The following is a 24,998-nucleotide window of genomic DNA, read 5'->3' on the forward strand; positions in this document are numbered from 1 at the left end:
TTTAAGACCTTTGTGCTTAAAAATGGAAATAGAAATATGTATTTAAATATATAAATTGAGAGAAAAAGGAGACGCACAGGTCAAAGAGACAGTGAAGAAGAGATGCAGAGAATCCCCACAGATTGATGGAGTGTGAGAGAGACTGTTGGAGACATAGAGAAAGAAAAAGAGGCCCAGAAAGTCCCCACAGACACAGAATCTGACAGACTCATGCACAGAACACTTTCACTATCCTAAAAATTTACCCTAGTGTCCATGTGTTCATATATCCACCTTTTGAAACTCTGGCAAATACAGATTTTTTTTTTTTTTACTGTCTCCATAGTTTTACCTTTTCCAGAACAGCATTATAATTGGAAACATACAGTATGTAGCCTTTTCAGATTGGCTTCTTTCACTTAGTAATATACATTTAAGTTTGCTCTGTGGATTTTCATGGTTTCATGCTTTGTTTCTTTTTAGTGCTAATTAACATTCCATTGTGTGGATGTACCCTATTTATTTATCCATTCATCTCCTGCAGGAAGTATTGGTTGCTTCCAAGTTTTTGGATAATTATGAATAAAAATGCCGTAAATATTCACATGCAGGTTTCTGTTTGGATATATGTTTTTAGTTTTTTTGAGTTTCTTTGATTAAATATCAAGAAGCATGATTGCTGGATCATATAGTAAGAAGAGTATATTTCATTTTGCAAGAAACTTTCAAACTATCTTCCCAAGTGAGGTGTATCATTTTGTGTTGCCTTTAGTAATAAATGAGAGTTCTGTTGTTCCATATCCTCATCAACATTTGATGTTGTCAGTGTTTTGGATTTTTACCTTTGTAATAGGTGTGTATGGTATTCCATTTTTGTTTCCGTTTGCCATTCCTTAATGAGAAATGATGTTGAGAATCTTTTCATATTCTTATCATCTGTGTGTGGGTTTTTTCCCCCCCTTGGTTAAGTCCTGTTCAGATCTTTTGCTCATTAAAAAAAAATTATTTATTTGAGAGAGAGAAAGCGAGAGCACGAGGGAAGTGGAGAGGAAAAGGGGTGGGGAGAAGCAGGCTCCAGGATCCTGGGATCATGATCTGAGCCATAGGCAGAACACTTAACCACCTGAGCCACCCACGTGTCCCTTTTGCCAATTTTTTATTGGGCTGTTTGTTTTCCTATTGTTGAGTTTAAGGACCTTTTTGTACACATTGTATATCAGTCCTTTATCAGGTGTGCCACTCCCTGTGAACTGTAAATCAGTTTTTCAGTATTCATAAAATAACTTGCTACAATTTAATTGAGATTGTGACAAATACATAGGTATTGTGGTTGGGAAGAAATGACATCCTGACAATATTGTGTCTTCTCTCCATGTACGTGGAATATCTCCATTGATTTAATTTTTACTGCTTTCATTGTGGTTTGTAGTTTTTCTCATGTATATCATGTACATACTTTATTATGACTTATAAGTTAAGTATTTTTATTTCTAACGTGAATCATATAATGTTTTTAACTGCAAATTCCAGTTCATTGCTGGTGTATAAAAAAGCAGTTAACTTTGTACATCAATTTTGTATTTTGCAACCTTGTTAGAGTTGCTTCCAGGACTTTTTTGTGTGTATGTGTGACTCTTTGGGATTTTCTTTGTAGACAATCATGTACTTTGTGAACAAAGACGTTTTATTTTTTCCTTTCTAATAGTGTATACCATTTATGTCCTTTTCTTGTCTCATTGCATTAGCTAGGTCTTACAGTACATCAATGAATAGAAGTGGTTAGAGGGGATATCCTTGGCTTGTTCTTTTGTTTGTTTTGTTTTTAAGACTTTATTTATTTGAGAGAGACAGCAACCAAGAAAGAACATGAGCAGGGGTGGGGGCAGTGAGGGCCAGAGGGAGCAGCAAACTCCCTGCTGAGCAGGGAGCCTAGTATGGAGCTTGATCCCAGGACCCTTCGATCATGACCTGAGCTGAAGGTAGATGCTTATGAGCCATTCAGGCACCTAGAGCATGGAACTCTTGATATCAGGGTTGTGGGTTCAAGCCCCTCTTTGGGTGTAGAGATTACTTAAAAATAAAATCTTAAAAAAAAAAAGGATATAGGCCTATTTAAATTATTTTTCCTTGTGTCACTTTTGATACATTGTGTCTTTCAAGCTATTGATCCATTTTATCTACATAACCAAATTTGTGGGCATACAGCTGTTCATCTCTTCCTTTACTATCCTTTCAATGTTTTTGAGAGGGATGGGTGGGTGGCTCAGCAGTTGAGTCCTGGGATCGAGTCCAACATTGGGCTTCCTGCATGGAGCCTGCTTCTCCCTCTGCCTATGTCTCTGCCTCTCTGTCTCTCATGAATAAATAAATAAAATCTTTAAAAAGTTTTTGAGGGAAATAGTGATGTCTTCTTTCACTTCTGGCATTAGTAATTTGTACCTTTTCTCTTTTTTTTCCATAATTAACCTGGCTAGAGTTTTTATTAATTTATTTGACTCTTTCAAAGAATCAGCTTCTAATTTTTATTACTTCTCTTCTGCTTATTTTGACTTTAATGTGCCCTTTTGGGATGCATGGGTGGCTTAGCGGTTGAGCATCTCATCTGCCTTTCGCTCAGGGCGTGATCCTGGAGTCCTGGGATGGAGTCCCACATCAGGCTTCCTGCATGGAGCCTGATTGTCTCTCTGCCTTTGTCTCTGCCTCTCTCTCTCTGTCATGAATAAATAAATAGTCTTTTTTTTTTTTTTTTTTTAATAATCTGCCCTTTATCCAGAGGTACATGTTTAGGTTACTGATTTTAGATCTTCTTTCCTAATCCACGCATTCAGTGCTATAATTTCTCTCTAAGCAGTATCTTTACTGAGAGGAAACTTGATACTATTTTTATTAGCTTTGCTGCTTTATAGGTACAGTGGGGTTTTTTTCCCCTTTGGCTTCTATCAAGATTTTTCTCTTTTTTTTTTTTTTTTTTCTGATTGAACCTGACATACATAGTAGATCTTCCTGGATATTTTTTGAGTTTCATGGATATATGGTTTGGAGTTATTATGAATTTGGGAAAATTTCCGCTATTATTCAGATATTTTTTGTTTTCTCTTTTTTTTCTATTTTTTAGTATTCTGTTTAAAAAAAAAAAAGATTTTATTTATTCATTCATGAGAGACAGAGAAAGTGAGAGAGAGGCAGAGACTTGGGACTCCAGGATTATGCCCCAGGCCGAAGGCAGGTGCTAAACTGCTGAGCCACTCAGGGATCCTCTAGTATTCTTTTTACATATGTGTTAACACCTTTTGTAGTTGTCTCACGTTTTTTTGAGTATTTTGGGCTTTTTTCCATTTTTTATTTTTATTTGCATTTCAATTTTAGAAGTTTCTTCTGACATCTTCAGGCTCACTGATTTCTTTGCTCATCCATGTCCCATGTATTGATTAGCCCATCAAAAACGTTCTTTATTTTTGTTAGTGTTCGTGATTTCTAGTATTTCCTGTTGATTCTCTTAGAATTTCTATTTCTCTGCTCATAGTATCTATCTGTTCTTGCGTGTTGTCTACTTTTCCCGTTAGAACCCTTAGAATATTAATCATAGTTCTTAAAATTCCTGGTGTGATAATTCCAATTTCTCTGCTGTATCTGAATCTGACTCTGATGATACTTGCATTTTCTCTTCAGATTGTGGTATAGAATACCTTGTAATTTTTCTTTTTTTTAAAAAAAGATTTATTTATTTATTATTTATGATAGACATAGAGAGAGAGAGAGGCAGAGACACAGGCAGAGGGAGGAGCAGGCTCAATGCCGGGAGCCCGACGCGGGACTCGATCCCGGGACTCCAGGATCGTGCCCTGGGCCAAAGGCAGGTGCTAAACTGCTGAGCCACCCAGGGATCCCCCTCATTTTTCATTGAAAGCCAGACACAGTGTATTGGATAGAAGAAACTAAGGTGAACTGGCTTTGGTGTTAGATTTTATGTTTATCTCCTGAGTGGTTAGGCTGTTCCTACTCTTTGCAGAAGCTGTGTCAGAGGCTAAGATCCCCCCTATTGTCTTTTGAGTTCCCTGGAGATGACTTCTTAAAATGTCTGGGATGTGTAGTTCTTCGGTTGTATTCCTTTGTTATTATACAGGAGCCTTATTATATGGTAGTAAGTAAGTTACAGTGGGAGAGGGAAAGTATTTTATACGCCTGTGTTTTGATCTGTTTTTTAGTGCGCCTATATCATTGGGCTGCGTCCTTCAGAGGTGTTTTTCAATTTTCTTGCTTTTCCCCCCCTTAAGACAGGAATACTAAAGGATGCTGCAGTTGAGTATTTCCTTCCTTTGAGTCAAAGGCTAGAATGTTCTGGAGTTAGATTTTTTTTTTTTTTCTGCCAGATCGGTAAGACTTGCAGAACCCCAGTCGGCTAGTCTCTGGCAATAAAATTTCTCTTGAGAGCAAGCTGTGTTAAGAACAGAATGCTCTGGGTGTATTTCATCATGACTGTTTCTCCCCTCCCTTTGCCGGAAGCACAGTATGATTTTTCTCTGATCATCATTGTGATAATCTGGTAGGTTTCCTGATGGCAAAACTTGCAGAAGTATGGAAGCCTATCTAAGGCTGGATCCCCTGGAGTTATTAACTGTCAAACTTGTTCACTAGAGCATTCAGCGATTTGTCGATTATGGTTTGGGCTTTCCTACCCTGGTAATAAGTTCCTATGAAGATTTCTGTTCCTGGGCTTCTGCTTTGGTGAGTTGTGACTCTCTGTGTCCACCTGTCTCACTCACTAATTTGAGGGGCAGTGTTTGCTCTGTGACCTCAGTTCTCTGTAGATCTAAGAAGAGTTATTGATTTTCAGTTTATTCTCCTATTTTCTTGTTGCGATGGCAGGTATAGTGACTTCCAAATTCCCTTCATGTCAGACCAGAATCAGGAAGTCCTGGTGCTAATAGTTTTTTTACTCTGCATTTTACTTTTCTTATTAAAGAGTACAACCTATCTCTAGGTGATAAAATTTTTTCATGTAGCTGCATAATGTGCCACAGTTTGGATATACAGATTTATTCAACCATTTCTTTTTCTTTTTTTTTTTTTTTTTAATTTTTATTTATTTATGATAGTTACAGAGAGAGAGAGAGGCAGAGACACAGGCAGAGGGAGAAGCAGGCTCCATGCACCGGGAGCCTGACGTGGGATTCGATCCCGGGTCTCCAGGATCGCGCCCTAGGCCAAAGGCAGGCACCAAACCGCTGCGCCACCCAGGGATCCCTATTCAACCATTTCTTTATGGGCATTCAATTTTTCCCATCTTTTTCCCCATGATAAACAATATTGCTAGAAATGTCCATATACATGTATACTTGCATAGTGGTGTTATTATTTCCTTTGGTTTACTCCTAGATGTGGGATACTTAAGCCAATGGATGTTTGCATTTTTAATTAATTGGTAATCAGGTTATTTTGTCAAAAAGTTGTAGTAGTGTATGAGTTTTCTTTTATTTGGAAATCACTGGATATTGTCAATCTGTTAGGTTATTGTCAATCTGTTAGGTGAAAATGGTATCCCATTGTTTCTTTGTTTAGTACTTTCCTAATTCCTAGTGAGGTATGGATCATCTTATATATGTTTATCATTTTGATTTCTCATGTGCATTCTTTGTGGCATTGTCATTTCTTTCAGTTGGGTTGTTTTTTCCTTATCAAATTGTATATTAGATATAATTGTTAATATATTTAAAAATTGCTGTTTGTGTTCCTCATAGAAAAGTCAGAAAATGGCAGTGTAAGAGGAAAGCCAGAATCACCCATTTGCTCACACAGAGATAAACTATTCTTAGAATTTTGATTCTGGACATTTTTCTAACTTTATGTATGTATATAAGTTCCTATTAAAATGAAAGTTCACATATGGCAATGCTGTATTATAAAAATATTATTACATATGATTTTACTACTGTTTAAATACAATGTAAGGGAAAATAATGTGCAATAGAAAAAAACTTGTTAAAAATGCAGATTGTGGGACACCTGGTAGCCTTAGTTGGTAGAGCATGCAGCTTGTGATTTTGGGATTGTAGGTTTGGGCCTCATGTTAGTTATAGAGGTCACTTAAAAATAAAGTCTTTTTAATAAATGAATAAATATATTTTATTGTATTTTATTTTTTTGAATAAATATATTTTAAATTACAGGTTGTGACCTATTAATTGATTTCATAACATAGTTTGAAACTTCTGAAGCATTTTGAAATGATTGGAAATGTTGATTTTTGAAACATTGCCTAAAACTATATGAATATATAACCTTGATAAAAATAAAACCAAATTTGGGGCACCTGGGTGGCTCAGTGGTTAAGCATCTGCCTTCGGCTCAGATTATGATCCCAGAGTCCTGGGATCAAGGCCCACTTTGGGCTCCCTGCTCAGCATGGGTGCTTGCTTCTCCCTCTGCTCCTCTCCTCTGCTCCTGCTCTCTCTCAAATAAATAAATTAAAATCTTAAAAAAAAAAAAAACAAATTTAAAAAATAGGAGCAGTATGTCCCTTAATTCAAGATATTCTGAAAGCCTATGAAAATTTTTATTAATTCATTTTTGTTTCAGGTTTTTTAAATTTAGTATTATTGAAAAATTTAAATATACTTAGAATTTTTTTAAATGGGATGATGAACCCTAGGGTCACCATTTCTTACATTTATCTGTTACCATATTTTGCTAATCTTGTTTCATTTATCTCTCCCTACTTGTTTTTATTTTGCTGGATTATTTTTAAGTGAGTCCCAAGCATCATATTATAAACATAAATCTTGGTTAATCAGCTGCTTATAATAAATAGATAATGAAATCATGGTTATGTTAAAGAAAGAGGCCTTATACCTAACAAAATAGACAGTAATTTTATAATATTATCTAACAGTCAATGTTTACATTTACTGAGTTATCTTAGAAATATTTTTTATACGAGCTTTGTTTGAATCTGAATGCAAAAAAGATCTATATTGTAAGTAGTTAATTATTGTCTTAGGTCTCCTAGAATCTGTAGTATCCTCTCTTGCTTTTTAGAAATTTCATTCTACTTATTTGCTGAAGAATAGGCCACATTTTGGATTTCTCTAAATGCTTCCTTTTGGTGTTTTTAGCTTGTTCTTCTAATGCACATATTTCCTACAAATGATAATTAGATCTAGAAGCTTATTCAGATATAACCTAATTCTTTGGCAGTTGCACTTAAAAGATGATGCTAGAAGCTATTAACTCTTATGGTTTCTGTGGGCAGGGATTTGGGAGCATCTTGGATGGGCAGTTTTGACTCAGGTTCTTTAATAAAGTTTCTGTGAGATGTTGAGTAGGGCTATAGTCACTAGAAGGCCTGACCAGAGTTGGAGAATCGGTTTCCCTCACATGGCTGGCAAAAGGTAGTTCTATTATTGGTGGGAGGTCTCAGTTCTTTACATGGGCCTTCCTTCCTTTGTTTTTGTTTTTGTTTTTTTTTAAGATTTTATTTATTTTTTTGAAAGAGAGAGAGAGCATGAACAAGGGGGAGGAATAGAGGGAAAGGGAGAAGCAGACTCTCCAGTGAAAAGGGAGCCCAATGCAGGGCTTGATCCCTGGAATCATGACCTGAACCAAAAGCAGATGCCTAACCCACTGAACACCCAGACACCCCAGCACATGGGCCTTTCAACAGAGTTGCTGGAATATCCTGACAGCTCCATGACTGGCTTCTTCCAGGGCAAATTATCCAAGAAAGTAAAATGGAACCTGCAGTATCTATATGACCTTGTCTTGGTAGTCAGTGACATTATCACTTCTGCAGTATTGTGTTGATCACACACACTGTCCTTGAATCACTGTGGGAGGGCATAGATACTAAGAGATAAGACGCATTGGGGGCCATCTTGGTGGCTGACTACCATAGATGATTTTTTTTTTAAGAAATATTTATTTATTTATTTATTTATTTATTTATTTATTTATTTATTTATTTATTTATTTAAAGTAGGCTCAACAACCAATGTGGGCTTGGACTCATGACCCTGAGAGTCACACACTCTACTGACTGAGCCAGCCAGATGTTCCTACCACAGATGATTTTAATTTAAAAGAACAGGGTTTATATTTCTTTGATCCTATACTTGCCTTTCTTTTATACTGAAAATTTTGATTGCCAAGATATTAATAGAGTCCTACAATATACCTATAATAATTTTAAGATAACAATACTAATATTAATTACTGAGAAGACTACTGAATACAGTTTTAGATTTCTTAGTGTTTCTTTTTGTTTTTAGAATATACACCCCCAGGCATAGTCAAAATACTATGATAGACATCATACACAGCCAGTTTGATACACATTTAGGTTCATTTGTTTCCAGTTTTTTAAGCATTACTTTTTCACCCTTTTTGGTTTAATGATGTGTATCAGTCATGTAAAACATAACATAATTCCAGGGAATCCCTGGGTGGCTCAGCGGTTTGGCGCCTGCCTTTGGCCCAGGGTGTGATTCTGGCGTCCCGGGATCAAGTCCCACGTCGGGCTCCCTGCATGGAGCCTGCTTCTCCCTCTGCCTGTGTCTCTGCCTCTTTCTCTCTGTGTCTTTCATGAATAAATAAATAAATAAATAAATAAAATCTTAAAAAAAAAAAACATAATTCCAGACTCAAAATGTTGAAACAGGCCACATTCAGAATAGTCTCACTTCCATTTCTCTTGTTCTTGGTCTCTCCCTTACCTATGGGCAACTGTGTTTTATTTTTAAATGCTTAGTTCATCATTTTAGTTTTCTTTTGTACATATTCACCCTCCCGTCTTTATATAAAAGGAGCATAATAGTAAATGTTCTGCTGTGCCTGGTTCTTCACATTTAGTCATGTATCCTGAAGATCACTCCATCTTAGTAGAGGTTGTCATCATCCCTTTTTATGGCTATACAGTACTCCACCCTGTGGATGTGCCACAGTTTATTCAGTCTCTTACTGACTGTTTTCAGTATTTTACTGTTAGAAATAATGTTGCTTTGTTTTCAGTATTTTGCTGTTAGAAATAATGCTTCATTGAACAGCTCTGTCCCCATGTGATTACGTATTTTTATTTTGGGACAGGTTCCTATTATTGGGCTTATTAAGTCAAAGGGAAATGCTAAATGTGATTAAATTAGATATTGCCAAATTCCTTGCAGTGTATGAGAGTGTTCCTCACAGCTTCTGCAGTAGGATAGAGTCTGGTGTCCAAAATATTTAGGATTTTTGTCAGTTTGTTATTGTGGTGAAGTTTCTGTTTGAAGAGTATTTTTTTTTTAATTTCTTAAAAATTAAAAAAATTTTTTTTTGAAAAATAAATTTTTATCATGAGCAAGGTTAAGCAACTTTCCATTGATTTAATGGCAGTTTGCTGCCTTTTTTTTGTTTCCTGGTGAGTTATCTTTTTTTTGCTCACTTTTCTGTAAGCTTGTTAATCGTTTTCTTTCCAACTTAGAGAGACTTTTTATAATGTATATTAAATAGTTTTCCGGAATATAAGTTGTAAATGAATACTTGTCAGTTTGCTTTACTCTTCTAAATTTATTTGTAGTGTTTTTAGCCATGCAGTAAATTGTTAGTTTTACATACTCACATTATCAAAGTGTTTTTCTCTTACTGCTTCTTGATTTGATTCCTAGTTAGGAAAATTTTCCTTTCTCTGAGGTAATGAAGAAATTCATGTTTTTTAAAAAATCTTTTCATGATTTTATTTTTTATATTTAGCACTAATTTGCTTTTTTCTATGCTGGTACATGTTTTGAGTAACAGATCAGTTATATCTATTTCTGTCTGCCCATTCAGTTCCTCAAATATGCCTAATAGTCTATCTTTGGTCCCATTGCATTAATACACTATCTTTATCATATATTAAAGTTCTATATATGCTTGAGTATATTTCTGGATTTCTGTTTCATTTCATGTTCACTTAGCAATATTATACTTTTTAGTTAATAGACATTAATAAATATCTGGTAGTGCCTCATGCCCCTTAAGCTCTCTTTTAGGTGTTTTCATTGCTATTCTTATTTATTTTTCTACATGGATATAGCATCAATTTTATGTTTAATTATAGGAAAAACTCTGTATTTTTAAAAATTGAGCTTGTCAGGGCACTTGGGTTGCTCAGTTGGTTAAGCATTTGACTCTTGATTTCAGCTCAGATCATGATCTTGGGGTCATGAGATCAAGTGAGCCCTGCCTGAGGTTCTGTGCTAAGTGCAGGGTATGCTTGAAATTCTCTCTCTCCTTCTGCCCCTCCCTCTGCTCACATTTTCTTTCTCTCTCCCTCTCTGAATAGATAAAATTTTTAAAAAGATAAAAATTGATATGCTTAATTTATAAATTATTTAGGGAAAATTGACATCTTTATTATGTTGAGCTTTCCTATCTAAGAATGTATGCATTTTTTTTTGCAAATAGTTTTCTGTCTTAGAGTGTCTTATTACTTTAGCTTTGAAGAATTTGGTACATTTCCTAAGTTTAAAAAATTAATATCTTATTAGAAATAGTCTATTTTGTCTTTTAACTGGTAATTATGTTAATGACTACTGTATATTTCTATTTTTCTAAATTGTGTTACTGTGTTTAATTTTTTTTTTCCTTTGAATGTTTATGTTTTTTTCAGGGACCAAAAGATCATGTTATCTGCATAGAGAGATAATCTTAGCTCTCCTATGTCAATTCTTGTATCTCTAATTCAGTTCTAATTGAAATAGAATGCAAACCATTATATTTTAATTTAAAATAATCTGTTAGCCTAATTTAAAAAAATCAGTTGTTAATTTAAATATTTCTATTTAACCCAGTATACCTACTAGATCATTTCAGTATGTAATCAGTATAACAAATTATTGAGATATTTTATATTCTTTTTGTTGTTGCTGTAGTAATTCTTTGAAATCTGGTGAATGCTTTATACTTGCAGCACATTTGGTCTGGCCACATTTCAAGTGTCCAATAGCCACATGTGACTTGTGGCAACTGTATTGCACTATGCAAACTCTAAATACTTTCTCTGTTATTTAATACCATCAAATATAGATCTGTTGAGTACTTATTTTATAATCTACCTACTTTATTTAACTCAACATCATTAATACATTTCCACATTGATATTATTATACCTCTACAGTAATTTTCAAGGTGCATGATATAGTATAGATGTATCATAATAACTCAGGTTTTTTGTTTCTTTTTTGTTTGCTTATTGTTTTGCTTTTAAATATTTAATACTACATTTCTTTTAGTGAACATGTTTATAGCTAGATCTTTACATTTGCTATGTAAGAGAATATAATTTTTAAAGTTTTGTTGTATATTTGTATATTGGCTAATATTTTATAAATCTTCTAATTTACTGGCACTATAAAACAGTATCTGTTTATACTTCACAGTATTTATTAATATTATGTATTTATTGTCTTTCTTTTTGAAATCTTTTCCCTTTAGGGGCACCTGGGTGACTCAGTGGTTGAGTGACTGCCTTTGGCTCAGGTCGTGATACCGGATTTCCAGGATCAAGTGCCACATCAGGGAGCCTGCTTTTCCCTCTGCCAGTATCTCTGCCATGCTCTTTGCTCTCTCCGTGTCTCTCATGAATAAATCTTTAAAAAATAAAATCTTTTCCCTTTAGTTAAAGTTGTATACTATAAGATTTTATTTATTTGAGAGAGAGAGCACAAGTGGAGGGCAGAGGCAGAGGGAGAAGCAAGAATCCTCGCTGAGCAGGGAATCTCACGTGGGGCTCAGTTCCAGGACCCTGGGATCATAATCTGAGCTGAAGGCAGCCATTTAACCGACTTGAGCCACCCAGGTGCCCCAATGTTTTCATGTATTTTGGGCATAAATATCTTTTGCATATTGGCAGTTCATTTTATTTCTCATTTTCTATTGTAGGATATGTACTGATTTGTAAGACTTTGTTATATATATATAAATAATATTAAGGATATTAATATTAAGGATATTATTCTAATTTTGTAGCATATATGTTTCTCCAGTTTGTCATTTGCCTTTACCTCTCTTCCATATTGTTTACTTAGGTACGTGATTCTAAATTTTTATTTAGTAAAATCTGTTGGTTTTTTAATGGGGTTTTGTTTTGTCTTTGGAGTAACTCCTCACCTCCCTATGGTGTTACACGTTTGTCTCAATACCAGTTTCCCTCTTTTTTTCTTCATTGACTTAAAATGATTATTTTCATAATTATTAGATATGTATTTAGGCTTTGTTTTATGATATATATTACACTTTTACAGATAATATTAATCTCTGGTAGATTAATTTTCAGAAACATTTGGCTGGTACTTTGGTTCTTGTTTTCTGTAAGGTGAATTTTAGAATTATTTTGTGAAGATAAGTATCCTCTCAGCAAAAGAAAATAGAAACAAATCCTTGGTTCTTTTATTGAAATTGTTTTAAAATACAGAATTTAACAGTTTGGTATTTCGTGAATTTCTGTATGTCTTTTTAAAGTTTATTCCTAGTCATTTGTAGTAATTTTTTTTCCTTTTGTAGAGATACTTAAAATTTATTTTCTTTTTTTTTTTTTAATTTTTTTATATTTATTTATTTATGATAGTCACACAGAGAGAGAGAGAGAGAGGCAGAGACATAGGCAGAGGGAGAAGCAGGCTCCATGCACCGGAAGCCCCACGTGGGATTCGATCCCGGGTCTCCAGGATCGCGCCCTGGGCCAAAGGCAGGCGCTAAACCGCTGCGCCACCCAGGGATCCCTAAAATTTATTTTCTAATGAGTTGTTACTTGTGTCTTTTGCTTTTTACATATGATTTTCTCTAACCTAGGTACTCTCTCTTTATTCTATTGGATTTTCAAGGAAAATAGTCATCCATCAATAATTGTATTTTTCTCTCTTTCAATGTTTATACGTTGTCTTTAATTTTATTGACTTTCAAAAAAAAGTAATAATTTTACTAACTTCTAGAGCAGTTACTAGTAATGAATATTTTCCTTTTGTTTTACTTGGTTGTTGGCTTGAAAGAGGTACCATTTATAAACTTTTAAAAATGTTTTATTTAAATTATAGTTAATTAAAATACAGTGTAGATTCAGGTGTGCAGTTTAGTGGTTCAACACTTCTATACAACACCCAGTGCTCATCACAAGTGCACTCTTTAATTTCCAACTTTTAAGAATTATTCTACCTTTACTATGAGTGAGATCTTCGCTCTGTTTTTAATTAGGAACTCAATATTGGCTTTCTTCAGATAACTTTTTTGGCATATTAATAACTTATTTTCTTTGATAGATATATTTACTTTTATTAGTTTTTCCATTCTTGAATTGATAAATTAACTTTGGAATATTTTTAGATACAGCTTTGGATTCAATTTGTATGAGCTTCAGTTAGGACTTTTGAATTTCTTATAAATACAGTTGTATATGTGCTATGTGCTGTTTTAGGTTTTGGTAGCAAGATTAAGCTGGTTTTACAAAATAAAGTTGCAGTTTGCTTTCAAATGCTCTGGAGCTGTATAAACAGAATTAAATTATATGCTTATTGAAGTCTTTATAGAAATCATCTGAAGACCCAGCTGGGCCCAGACTTTTTTTTTATGGAACACAATTCTTTTATCACTTTTAAATTTTCTTTAATGAACTGTACTGGTTTTATTCAGCTTCTGCTGAGAGACAGTTTGTTCAATACATAAAACAGTTAAGAATTACTTTATGTGAATCACCCCCAGAAACTATGCACTGTAGGGTTGATTTTATATTTTAACATATATAGAGGTTAGAGGTTAGAGGTTTCCTTGGGATGCATTTATTGATAATAAATTCAGAGAGAAAGATGAATGTTATTGAAGTGACAAAGTAGGACTTCTTTTCAAGAAATAATTTTCTCCACAGCATTGTAATTTTTAAAATTTTGAACCTATAAAAAAGTTGTAAGAATAAAAAATTTTAATGAATTCATTATTCTTGCTCTTAGGTGCATTTTATCTGGTGTTTGAATATATGGACCATGATCTGATGGGACTACTGGAATCAGGCTTGGTTCATTTTAATGAAAATCACATAAAGTCATTTATGAGACAGCTCATGGAAGGTCTGGATTATTGTCATAAGAAGAACTTTTTGCATAGAGATATCAAGTGTTCAAATATTCTTCTAAACAATAGGTATGATGTAAGTTTGATATATGTGTTTAAAGTGGGTGTTATATATATCATGATTCTGTTAAAAAGATTTAAAATTTATTTTATTGCTCAAACTTTTTTTTTTTAATTGCTCAAACTTTTAACATAATCACCAATATTACGGCTTGAGCTGCATCTGAAGTTGTGTTAAATATACTTTAATTAGGGGCACCTGGGTGGCTCAGTAGTTGAATGTCTGCCTTCGGTTTAGGGCATGATCCCGGGGTCCTGGGATCGAGTCCCATATCCGGCTCCTCACAAGGAGCCTTGCTTCTCCCTCTGCCTGTGTCTCTGCCTCTCTCTGTGTCTCTCATGAATAAATAAATGGAATCTTTAAAAAAAATTTTTTAATTTCCAATAATAGTTGTTAATGTACATAAAATAAGTTGGCTTAGTTGGTTTTCTCATTTTATTTTTTCCAAATACTGTAAATGGATATTTTAGTACTTAATAATATGATTTTGGCTTTAGGTTAAGAATAGATCTAAGAAAAATTTTTTTTTAATTTAGAAATTTTTTTATACCAGTATCACAGGTTTTTTTTTTTTTTTTTTTTTTTTTCCCTCAGTATCACAGTTTTAAAGTGAAGTTTTTTGGGACGCCTGGGTGGCTCAGTGGTTAAGCGTCTGCCTTTGGCTCAGGGTGTGATCCTGGAGTCCCAGAATCGAGAGACACAGGCAGAGAGAGACACTGCCTCTCTCTCTCTCTCTCTCTCTCTCTCTTTGTCTCTCATGAATAAATAAATAAAATCTTTTTTAAAAAAATAAAGTGAACTTTTTTGAAGTATGTTTACATGCACATAAGTAGGGGGTTTTAAATTTAATTTTATTATTTTATATTTTATTTTATTTTATTTTATTTTATTTTATTTATTTATTTTATTTTTGAGAGAGTGCAAGCGAAGGATGGGGGGAGGGAAAGAGAAAGAGAGAATCTTAAGTGGGCTTTATGCCCTGTGCAGAGCCTGACATGGGGCTTGACTTCATGACTCTGAGATCATGATCTGAGCTAAAATCAGGAGTCACATGCTTAACTGGCTGAGCAACCTTGGTGCCCCTACATAACTAGGTATTTAAAACTTATGTTAAACATTTTACTGACAGCATAACCTGAGCTCTGATAATTTTGTTGTATTTGGTGCTACTCATTAGTTTAAGTGAGGCATGCCTGGTTCTGATTTTAGTTGGTAGAAAGGTTTCTATGTACCTAGCCCCTCTAATAACTAGAAAATAAAACAATGTGTTCATATGCATTATTGATTTGAGTTGAACAAGTAATATGTCTAATTACTAAGCAGAAGTGATCTCAGTTTTATTTCCATTGAAATGTACTTTTCTAAATAGGAACTCTTACATAGTGCTAAAATACTATTAATACTAGTATAATAGTAGTAGTATCGGTGGTGGTGGTGGTACTAGAATAATAGGAGCTGAAATTACCAAAGGAAAAGTACTACTTTTTTTTTTTTTTTTTTAAGATTATGTATGAGTATATCTATTTGCCTTTCCTTGTAGGACTTAGTGTACTGCTGTGTGATGAAAGTTAAAGTTTATATTAGTATATTTTTATTAGTTTTAAGAATAGAATATGAATATGTATAATATGTTTAGATATCTATCAGTGGATATAAATATATATGATTTCAGAGTAGACTAATACGTTTTTATTCCTTTTGTCTTCTGCCAGAGGGCAAATAAAACTTGCAGATTTTGGACTTGCTCGATTGTATAGCTCAGAAGAAAGGTAAGAGTGCTTTCAAATGACTATTACAGACAATAGAATTGACCCGTTTTAAGAATATTTTATTGATTTTTTTTTAAGAAAAGGGAAATTTACTCTTCATTGTTATATATGTGAAATAATATAATTTTATACCATATTCGATTGACTGTTTTCATTACAAATCTTATGTATTTATCTCAATTTACATTTACAGGTAAATATAATTTCTTTAAAAATGTGCCATTTTAAATGTATCTTAAGTGAACTTAGGAATTTTGTAAAAGTCATACTTAAATTTCTAATGCAAATCCAGATATTAAGATGTTCGCGATTTTTGTGTTTAGTGAAATATCTAATATTGCATGTTTAAACTTACAAACTTTGTTTTAGTTATATTTTGGACTTCTGTTTTTTTTAAACTATAGTTTTATCTATAGTTAAATTTTTTAAATTTCATTAGAGCCTTTTATTTTAAAAAAACTTGTTTGTTTAAACAATAGGAAGTTCCATTGTATAACTTTTCCGAGTGGAGCTTCCCTTGCTGCAGTTGGGATGTATATCCCATTTGGCTCCTTTGGGCTTGGTGGTAGTGAAATATGACTTGTCTTCCTAGAACTAATGTGGGAACATCTGGCTGGCTCAGTCGGTAGAGCATGTGACTCTTAATCTCAGGGTTGTAAGTTTGAGCCCCATTTTGGGTGTAGAGATTACTTAAAAATAAAATCTAAAAAAAAAAAAACTGATAGGGAATTTCAAAATAAAACACTTTTGTGAAGTGTAATGGGTTTTATGTAAATATACTACAAAATTAATTGGGTTTAATATATCTTTATTTTGGCTCATTTCTTTCCTGTCAAACAGGAGTGTTTCTTTATATTCAGATACATATTCTGAGATAATTTATGTTTGGCTATTCTGTAAGTTCTTTAGTGTAACCATAATTTAATAGAGTGATGTATCATTAATTGAAATTCTCAGAAATAGGTTTTTATTTTCACTGAATGTTGACCAGTTTCTCTTGTTTGAATTTTTTATGGTGAAAAATGTGTTTATTTTTGAATCTCGCTGCCGTGGCTGTCACATCATTCTGAAAATTCCTTTCATTGTTTGGTGTGGAGAGGTTTTTAAATGGTGTGTTTCAGATCCATTAGAATTCCTTAAACCCCTCAGAAATTATGGTGTAGACCAGTTGTTACGGACAGGGCTCCAGCCACCTAATTCCCCATTAGCCAGAGCTTTTCCACTTGTACTTGTTTGACTTGCTATACTTCTAATGATTATTTTATTTTAAGAAAGCATTGTGTGTGTTTTTTTAAGTTTAAAACTATTTTAAAGCTTAAAAACTGTAACCTTCATTTTGCATTTGGGAAAACTGAAAGGGTTGAGTGACTTTAAAGATCAGAAAATACTTGTTGGCAGAGTCAAGAGTGTATAGTTTGAAGTTTCCAACTCCCAGTTTGTTTGTTTTCCATCATATATAATAATGCCTCTTGGTAGAAACAAGGAAAAACCAAACTGGCCAAATATGCTCTTTTTTTTTAATTTTAATTTTAATTTTATTTTTTGCCAAATATGCTCTTAATCTAAAACTTCTCTTGATGTATGTTTGTATAGTTGAACAACTAAATTTTAGTGACTGTTCTTTAAGGGAAAATTCTGCTTAATATTAAGGGTTTTGTCTACCTGGCTGGTTAATTGAGATTACACTGTAGTTTAGATCATCCTTTCTTAATACAGGTGTGTGTTTGTCATACTTGAATGTAAATCCCTTTCTTCTTGTTTTCATGTTAGGTTTCAGTGGAGATGGAGAACAGCTAAATTACCATATTTCATCTTATAGATTCTTTTTATGCTGGTACTTATTTATATTGGAATAGATATGTTCCAGAAAAACTGACTATAAAGTCAAACTCCATTTTCCTATTTATTTTACCTTTTAAAATGGAATGTTGAGTATCAGTGGAGTGCCAAGGTTGTGGTGTGTTCACTGAGCCATGGTCCCCATTGCTCTACTGAACTGATAGAGGAATTTTGAGCTTACAAAAGTAGAAAATTTAAAATTTGCATCTTCAGGTAATGTATACTAAATTTTTCTGCTTACCCAAATTCGTAACTAAAAACTTGGTGTGTTGTTTTGTAACCAAATAGCCTGTCTTTTAAGGGCTTATGCACTCTCTTAAAACTTTTCTTTTTCAAATTTGAATAATTCCAGTTTATTTAAAATCAGAGAAGTAGGTTTTATTTTAATGGAATGACTTTAAAATACATACATTGTCCTAGTAAATTTTAATAACATACCAAGTTTTAACATCCTGCCTTTAGCAGATCTAATATTGTCCCAACTTTTGTAGACATTGCTTGAAATAAACATCTAACAAATGATTTTTCATTCATATTTCTTTGTCATTATAAGCAGGAAGAAAGGTAAGGCTTTACTGTAATAAAACTCATCCAAATGTTAAGTCACTTTGAAGTATTTTCTAAGTATAGCTGTTATAGACAGAATAACTGAAGTGTTCAGGAAATTACTGTAAGATTTTTTTGTTTCTAAATAGAGCAAATTTCAGCTTACCACTGGAATACCTTCAACTACATCCTCACTTATTTAGTTTCAGATATCTTTTTTGAATTTGAGAACTGGATGGAGGGATAGTCAGTACTTAGGAATTCAGGATGGAGGTGTGTGTGTGTGTGACGTAGTATGGATCACCATTAGGTGTGCTATAGTGGAAGAAAGGAGAACCACTGTGGAAAATTAGGGGGAAATGATTTCTTTAAACTTCAGTAATCATTTTCTCATTTTATATATCAATATTTATACTTCCCATTTGGCCTTTGGAAATACAAAATTTGAGACCAGAGGTTTTTGTCTATTTCTTTATACCTGTTCATTGTTTTTCAGTAGTTACTTTAAGATTAACTCTTCTGAAACTTTCAGCCACAGTAATATACCCACTTCTGAGTTTTTATTTTACCATGTCATTGCTCCAGTGCTTTCCCAAATGATGGGATACCTTTTTCTCTTTATGTGAACGTCCCATATAAATAAATATGTGGTTTCCATATAAACTGAAGTTAATTTCATTTTCTAAAGGCGAAACTGTAACTTCGCACATTTACTTTTTAAATGCAAGGAACATAACACCTTTAGGACTCAATAAGGAAGACTTTGGCTCTAGTCCTGGCATTGCCCTTTATTTAAGCAGTTGTGGAATCTTGGGCAAGTCATTTAATCTTTGTCTCATTATTCTCAACTTTAAGATGAAGGATTTAAAATCTCTGAACCTATTTAAAGGGTATTGGAGACATCTTTTATGGTTCTACAAGTTACTGTGATCAAAATAGTTTTTTGAGCAACATTTTCAAAGGCAATATCCCCATCTAGTGGCTTTTCATAAAATTGCCATTAAAAGCAAAACAATTTTTCTTATATATAGCTATTGGTATCATTGGAAAACGGAGAAAGTATTACCTCTTGCAGCTTGTCCAAGGACTAGATGAAATTATATGCTGGATTTATTACTTGTGTTTTTCTCTTTTTCACTCAAGCTAGAATTGTAGTCATTTTTAAAGACAGGGACTGTACTTTAAACTTTTATTTTTTAATGCATTAAAATTTAAAACACATTCATAGTAACTGCTTGATCAAATCTGATCCAAGAAAGGGTCATTCTGGTCTGGAGGACCCTCCCAGTATAGATTAGTGCAGGGAGCTTTGAGATTGTAGATAATATAGAGGATCTTCTGGGAGACCCTGGGCCAATATTAGAACCATTGTAATAAGATTGCTAATAACATTAATAACAATAAATAATGTGACTAAACAAGCTTTTAGGAATGGAATTCTTATTTAGATTGCTGACCTTATGATTTCAGGATTAAATTGTACATTCTTTGGCCCTAACAGAATAGCTTACATTTTTGAGCATATAAAATGGGAAAGGCAATTTAATCCTCTAAGGTATGGTGTTCCTCCCTCTTCATGTACGGGAAATCTCATCCATTCCCTTAAAGCTGAAGATTTATAAATCTCAATTTCAAGCCTTTATCTTTCTTTTGATCTCTAAACCTGTGTGTTTGCTGGACAACTCCACTCAGGTGTTGTAAGTGCTTTAAATTAAACATCTTGTTACAAAGCCTATCTTCACATTCCCCAGGGGGGAAAAAAAAATCTGTTCCTTTTTTCTTTATTCTCTGTTTTAGTTAAAGGTATCCAGTCACTTTCTCATATAGATAATGTCTCACACAAACCACTCTAAATAGAATTGTATAGGTTTTCCTGCCTCTGGTCCTCTCTATAACATTCTTTTCTTCTGCGTTTCTTACTACTATCCCCTGCCGCCCCCTCCCCCCCCCCAGATAATAACGATGTTGAACTATTTGTAGATCCCTAAACAAGTTGAGCAGTTAAGTGTCTTTGTGAGTCTACATGAGTTGTTTCCTTTTGTATGGAATTATACTTTCCATTATCTCAGTCTGACACATTTGTCTTTTTCCTTCCATGTGCAGTTCAAGCATTACCTCCCTTGAAAAATTTATCCTGAATCCTATAGTCAACATTAGGTACATCGTCCTTTATGTGTCTGGAGTACATTATTCATTAATTTACTTAGTATTTAAAGTATATTATTATAATTCATTACCAGACTTTAAGGCTTTAAACAGCCACAACAATTTTTAGTTGGTTGGCTCTTTGTTTGGTTCAGCCGTCTCTTGGCACTTAGTGCAGTACCTAGCTCAAAGTTTCAAAAAACGTTTGTTTTTTATAAAGAAGGAACAAACTTAACTAGCGTTGTGCATAGTTTATTATACAGTGTCCCCTTTCGCAAGAATTATTTTAAGGGAAAGCAGTTCTCTGAGATAGGTTGTGTAAATATCATTTTTATGTACATTTTATTTTATCTTTTAAAGATTTTGATTTATTTATTCAAGAGAGACAGAGAGAGAAGCAGAGAGACACAGGCAGAAAGAGTAGCAGGCTCCATGCAGTGAGCCTGATGGGGAGGGGAACTCGATCCTGGCACTTTGGGATCACGCCCTGAGCCAAAGGCAGACGCTCAACCGCTGAGCCACCCAGGCTTCCCTTTTATGTACATTTTGAAGATAAACTGAAATTTTACAAAATTTCACTAGTCAGTGGTAGAGCTAAGAATCAAACTTGAATCTTTTGACAGAAAGGCTTTTTATTTTCATAATACTGGAGTGCTTCTTGGGTAAGACTCTGGATCTAACCTAAAAGTAGCTTTCAGGTGCAGAGCTCTAGAGGCATCTAGAGTCTGCTTTGGAGGTACCATTAGGCTGATGGCAGTTTTTTATAGTTGTTACAGCAGTCTGCTGAATTTTACTGTCTCTGCTCTCATGGCCTTCATATAATATATTTTATTTTTGCCCAATGAACCCTGCTCATTTAGTATTCCAGCAAGTTGTATGACATTTCCATTTTTGAATCTCCTGTAAAGCTCCTTAAATACCCAATAAGAAGGCTATAATTGAAATATTTTGATAACATTAGGTATTTTAAATTACCTGAGATTTCCACATGAAAGTTTTATTATACAAAAGCCAGATAATTTAACATTTTAGTATCTTGACCACATTAAGTTAGAAGTTTTGAAAAAACAAAACAAAACAAAGGAAGTATTCTTGTTTTCAGAGTGTTTTTTTCCCTAGCGGAAAAGAAATTGTGTCTGCTTTGTTTTTGAAAACTGTTAATGAGATTTACAGATGAAAGATATTCAGTAGAAATTGAAATTCAGAATATTTAATGTTGAGACCATTATTTCTGGATCTTTACAAAGTTTAGTTTTTACTAAGAATACTAGCTTATTGAAATTATCATTTTTTTTTTTTAATTTATTGGCTGAGGGATTTTGTGTGTGGTGTTCTTTGCTAGTTTATGGAATTTATTACTTGGAGTTAAACTTAATTATGGGAGTAAATGGGGTGGTTTATTTTTCTGTTTCTGTTTTTTATTTTTAAGATTTATTTTAGAGAAAGCATACAAGTGGAGGGAAGGGCAGACAGAGAGGGAGAGAGAGAATCTCAAGCAGATTCCGTGTTGAGTGCGCGGAGCCCAACTGGGCTCAATCCCAGGACCCTGGGATTATAACCGCAGCCAAAGGCAAGAGTTGGACACTCAACCAACTTGAGCCACCCAGGCCACCCATGTTTTCTTTTTAAAAATGTATTTATTCTGTACCACCTAAGAACCTATTTGTTTTTCAGTCCTGTTTCTTTTTTCATAGTAGTGAAATACTGGGTAGACAACTCAAGAGTGCAATTTCTTAAAACTCTATGAAAGAAAAATAAAGCATCATATATATGTGGTAGCACATCAGTTGCATTTTTCTCATTGTGATCTAAACAGGACCATCTTTAGGATGTTGATAATGGGTAGCCAAGCCTCGTGGACCAAATTTGACAGGTTAATTTTTGAGGATTCTGGATTTCCACATATTTGTCTAACTTTGGATCATCTGTTTTTATGTTACAACAGTACTTTAGTTTCCTTGGGATTTAAATGTTCTAGTTTCAGAACATAGTTTCAGTTACTTTTAATTTTGTCACTATGTTTATAAAAACAGCTTCTTGATCATAACATGAAATATTTTCTTGATAATACTTGTTTATTAATAATCATTTAGTGAATTAGGTGATTTGAAATTGGCTTTATTTGCTAACTCCATCTACCTTGGAATTTGCTTTTATGATTAAAGCTTTTTTCTGTCTGGATACTTTCTCAGTGTTTGTTTTCTTCTCACTAAACTAAGGTGGAAAGTGAAGCAGGGTACCTGTTTTTGCAAAATTCCTGAATAAATCATCATGTGTTTTTTCTTGACTTTAATAAAACAATCATTTTCATTATCTTTTGTCAATGTTAACTTTTAAAAGTTTATTATAAGCTACTTTATTAAAGAGCTTATTTAAAATGTTTAAAGAATGCTTATCACAAACATTTAAAACATAATTACAGCACCACTATCTTCTTAAAAGTTTTCTTACTAGCTCTGCTCTTTCCCTGGCTTTTTCTCCTAGCTGTAGAAAATGAACATTTGCTCAGCCTTTTGAGGGAACTGATGGTTCAGTGTGGTTGGAGCAAGAATAAGTAATAAAGATTTTTGTGGGCCTTGTGTGCATATTCTCTAGGAGGCAGCTATGTGTATTAAAGGTATAACATTGACATTTTATGCTGTTACTTTGATTGTATTTTGGAAAGTTGATTGACTTGTAAGTTTAAAGCAAGGGCAATCAGAAAGCAGTGAACCTGTGATTCTGGGTAGAAGAACTAGGGAGTGGCTGTAGATGTTAGAAAACCAGATGAATTATATCATAAGATCTAACATTGCTAGAATTTGTTGGTTGAATGTGTTGTCAGACACATCCCTGCCTGCACCCCTACTGTAAGATTTCTGCTTCAGCAACTGGCCAATTGGTTTGTTGGGTAAACTAAGCTTTTACAACAAAACTCAAAATTCAGTGGCTTAAAACATCCAAAGTTTGTATGTACTTCTCCCTTACTGATCAGGAGTGGTTCCTTACCTCGGTGGACAATTAAGGGTATTTCACCATCTCATTAGATCTCATTCCACGTTGGAAGACCTGCCATCTTCTTCACATGCCTTCCAAGGCTGTCACCACCTCTGTCTGCCAGAAGCTAGAAAAAAGGAGGGAGGAGTATTAGGAACCAGACCTAGAAACGGCACTTATTACTTACATTCATGTTCCCTTGGTTAGAACTTGGTCATGTGATCACCACACCCAGCTGCAGTGAGGGTGGGAGTGTAGTGTCGGTGAGCAGCTACCATTGAAGAAAAGCAGATTTTAGAAACAGGTCTCTGCCATAAGACAGGTCTCCTGAAACAGCAAGTTGGTGGCAAAAGATGGTAAGTGTCCTTTTGGATATGTTAAGATACAGGTACTTACAGGACTTCAAATTTACATGTGTAGTAAAAACAGAAAAGTGATTGTAAGATGATCTCAGTTGGGAGAAAATTACTTTTGTTTCTTTGTAAATGTTACAATACAGAAATGTAAAAGTTATTTTTCATGGAAAATATCAAAAAGAGGAAAGTGGGAGTGAAAATAGAAGGTAAGGGTGAAAGGGCGTGAGAAAAAAGATTGTGTTCATTGTTATATGATAGTTATGGCATAGGTCAGTCCATTATTAATAAGTGCTTACTCTGTGCCAGACACTGACCTAGCTAATGCCTACTGGTTAAGTATTGGAGGTATGGCTGTGAGAGACAGACTGGCTTCCTGCCTGGTCTCATGTACACAGTGATAAGAGAAGGTGGACAACAAACCTGTAGAATAGAGGAAAGAATTTAAAATACTTAAATGCTACAAAGCAGATAAAAAACAGTGATTGTAAGATCACTCTGGGCACGTGGCTACTTTTTAGCTAAGGTAGTTAGCATAAACTTTGAAGGGGTAAAATTGAGCGAGGGATGAGGATGGAATAAACTAATGAAAACAGAGGCCATGAACATTGCCAGTAGAAGGAACTCAGCAAACGCAAAGCCTGAGAGAATAGACTTGGGAAATCTCCCATCCAAGTACTAACCAGGCCCGACCCTGCTTAGCTTCCGAGATCAGACAAGATCGGGCGCATTCAGGATGGTATGGCTGTAGACTAGACTTGGGAAATCTAAGGACCAAAAAGTTGCCCAGTGCAGTGAGACACTCAGGAGTGTGGTCTTACTAACTGAGGCAAAGTTTAAATGTTATATAGTTGTAGTGATATGATCTGGTTTTACAACGAAAAAAAAAAAAAACACCTTAAAAGTAGGGGAGGAAAGCTAGGGATAGATATGGTAGGGAAACTAGTACCAATGAAAAGATAATGATGGCTCAGACTGAAAGATAATCTTGGTTTATACTTTTTTGAAATCACAGAAATTATTGGATTTAGGATATCTTTGGATGTAGAAATGACAAGTTGATAGATCAGAAGTGAGGTTTGAAGGAAAAAAGAATCAAGGATGACAAGATTTTTTACTTCCAAAGCGTTGGTGTTAAAAACAGATCCCAAATTTCTTTTGTAGGTTTGGTAGGTGTTTCTGTAGTGGATTCTGGAGGGAGACATGGCATTTGTGCATATGATAAATTTTGTTAGCTGAAGGCTTTCCATGTTTTTCTCA

At 34.1% G+C, this 24,998-nt stretch overlaps 2 protein-coding genes across 7 annotated transcripts in view; one reads left to right on the forward strand and one right to left on the reverse strand.

The window, feature by feature from the left end:
• The window catches only part of CDK13 (cyclin dependent kinase 13), a 121,145-nt gene that overhangs the window by 61,402 nt on the left and 34,745 nt on the right, over positions 1-24,998 (forward strand). For all 4 annotated transcript variants that reach the window (XM_072791639.1, XM_072791641.1, XM_072791640.1 and 1 more), the window contains exons 6-7: positions 13,929-14,118; positions 15,823-15,879. In XM_072791639.1, the coding sequence (XP_072647740.1) occupies positions 13,929-14,118; positions 15,823-15,879 (247 nt within the window). The remainder of the gene's footprint in view (positions 1-13,928; positions 14,119-15,822; positions 15,880-24,998) is intronic.
• The window catches only part of MPLKIP (M-phase specific PLK1 interacting protein), a 112,723-nt gene that overhangs the window by 20,018 nt on the left and 67,707 nt on the right, over positions 1-24,998 (reverse strand). For 2 of the 3 annotated variants that reach the window (XR_012014280.1, XM_072791647.1), the window contains one exon: positions 23,398-23,512. Coding sequence is in view for 1 of the 3 variants with exons in the window: in XM_072791647.1 (XP_072647748.1) it covers positions 23,432-23,512 (81 nt within the window). In the remaining 2 variants the exon portion in view is untranslated. Of the gene's footprint in view, positions 1-22,847; positions 23,513-24,998 lie in introns of those variants that run through there. The other variant, XM_072791646.1, reaches the window with a different exon arrangement.

Source organism: Canis lupus, chromosome 21 (assembly GCF_048164855.1).
Source record: "Canis lupus baileyi chromosome 21, mCanLup2.hap1, whole genome shotgun sequence".
Lineage (NCBI taxonomy): Eukaryota > Metazoa > Chordata > Mammalia > Carnivora > Canidae > Canis > Canis lupus.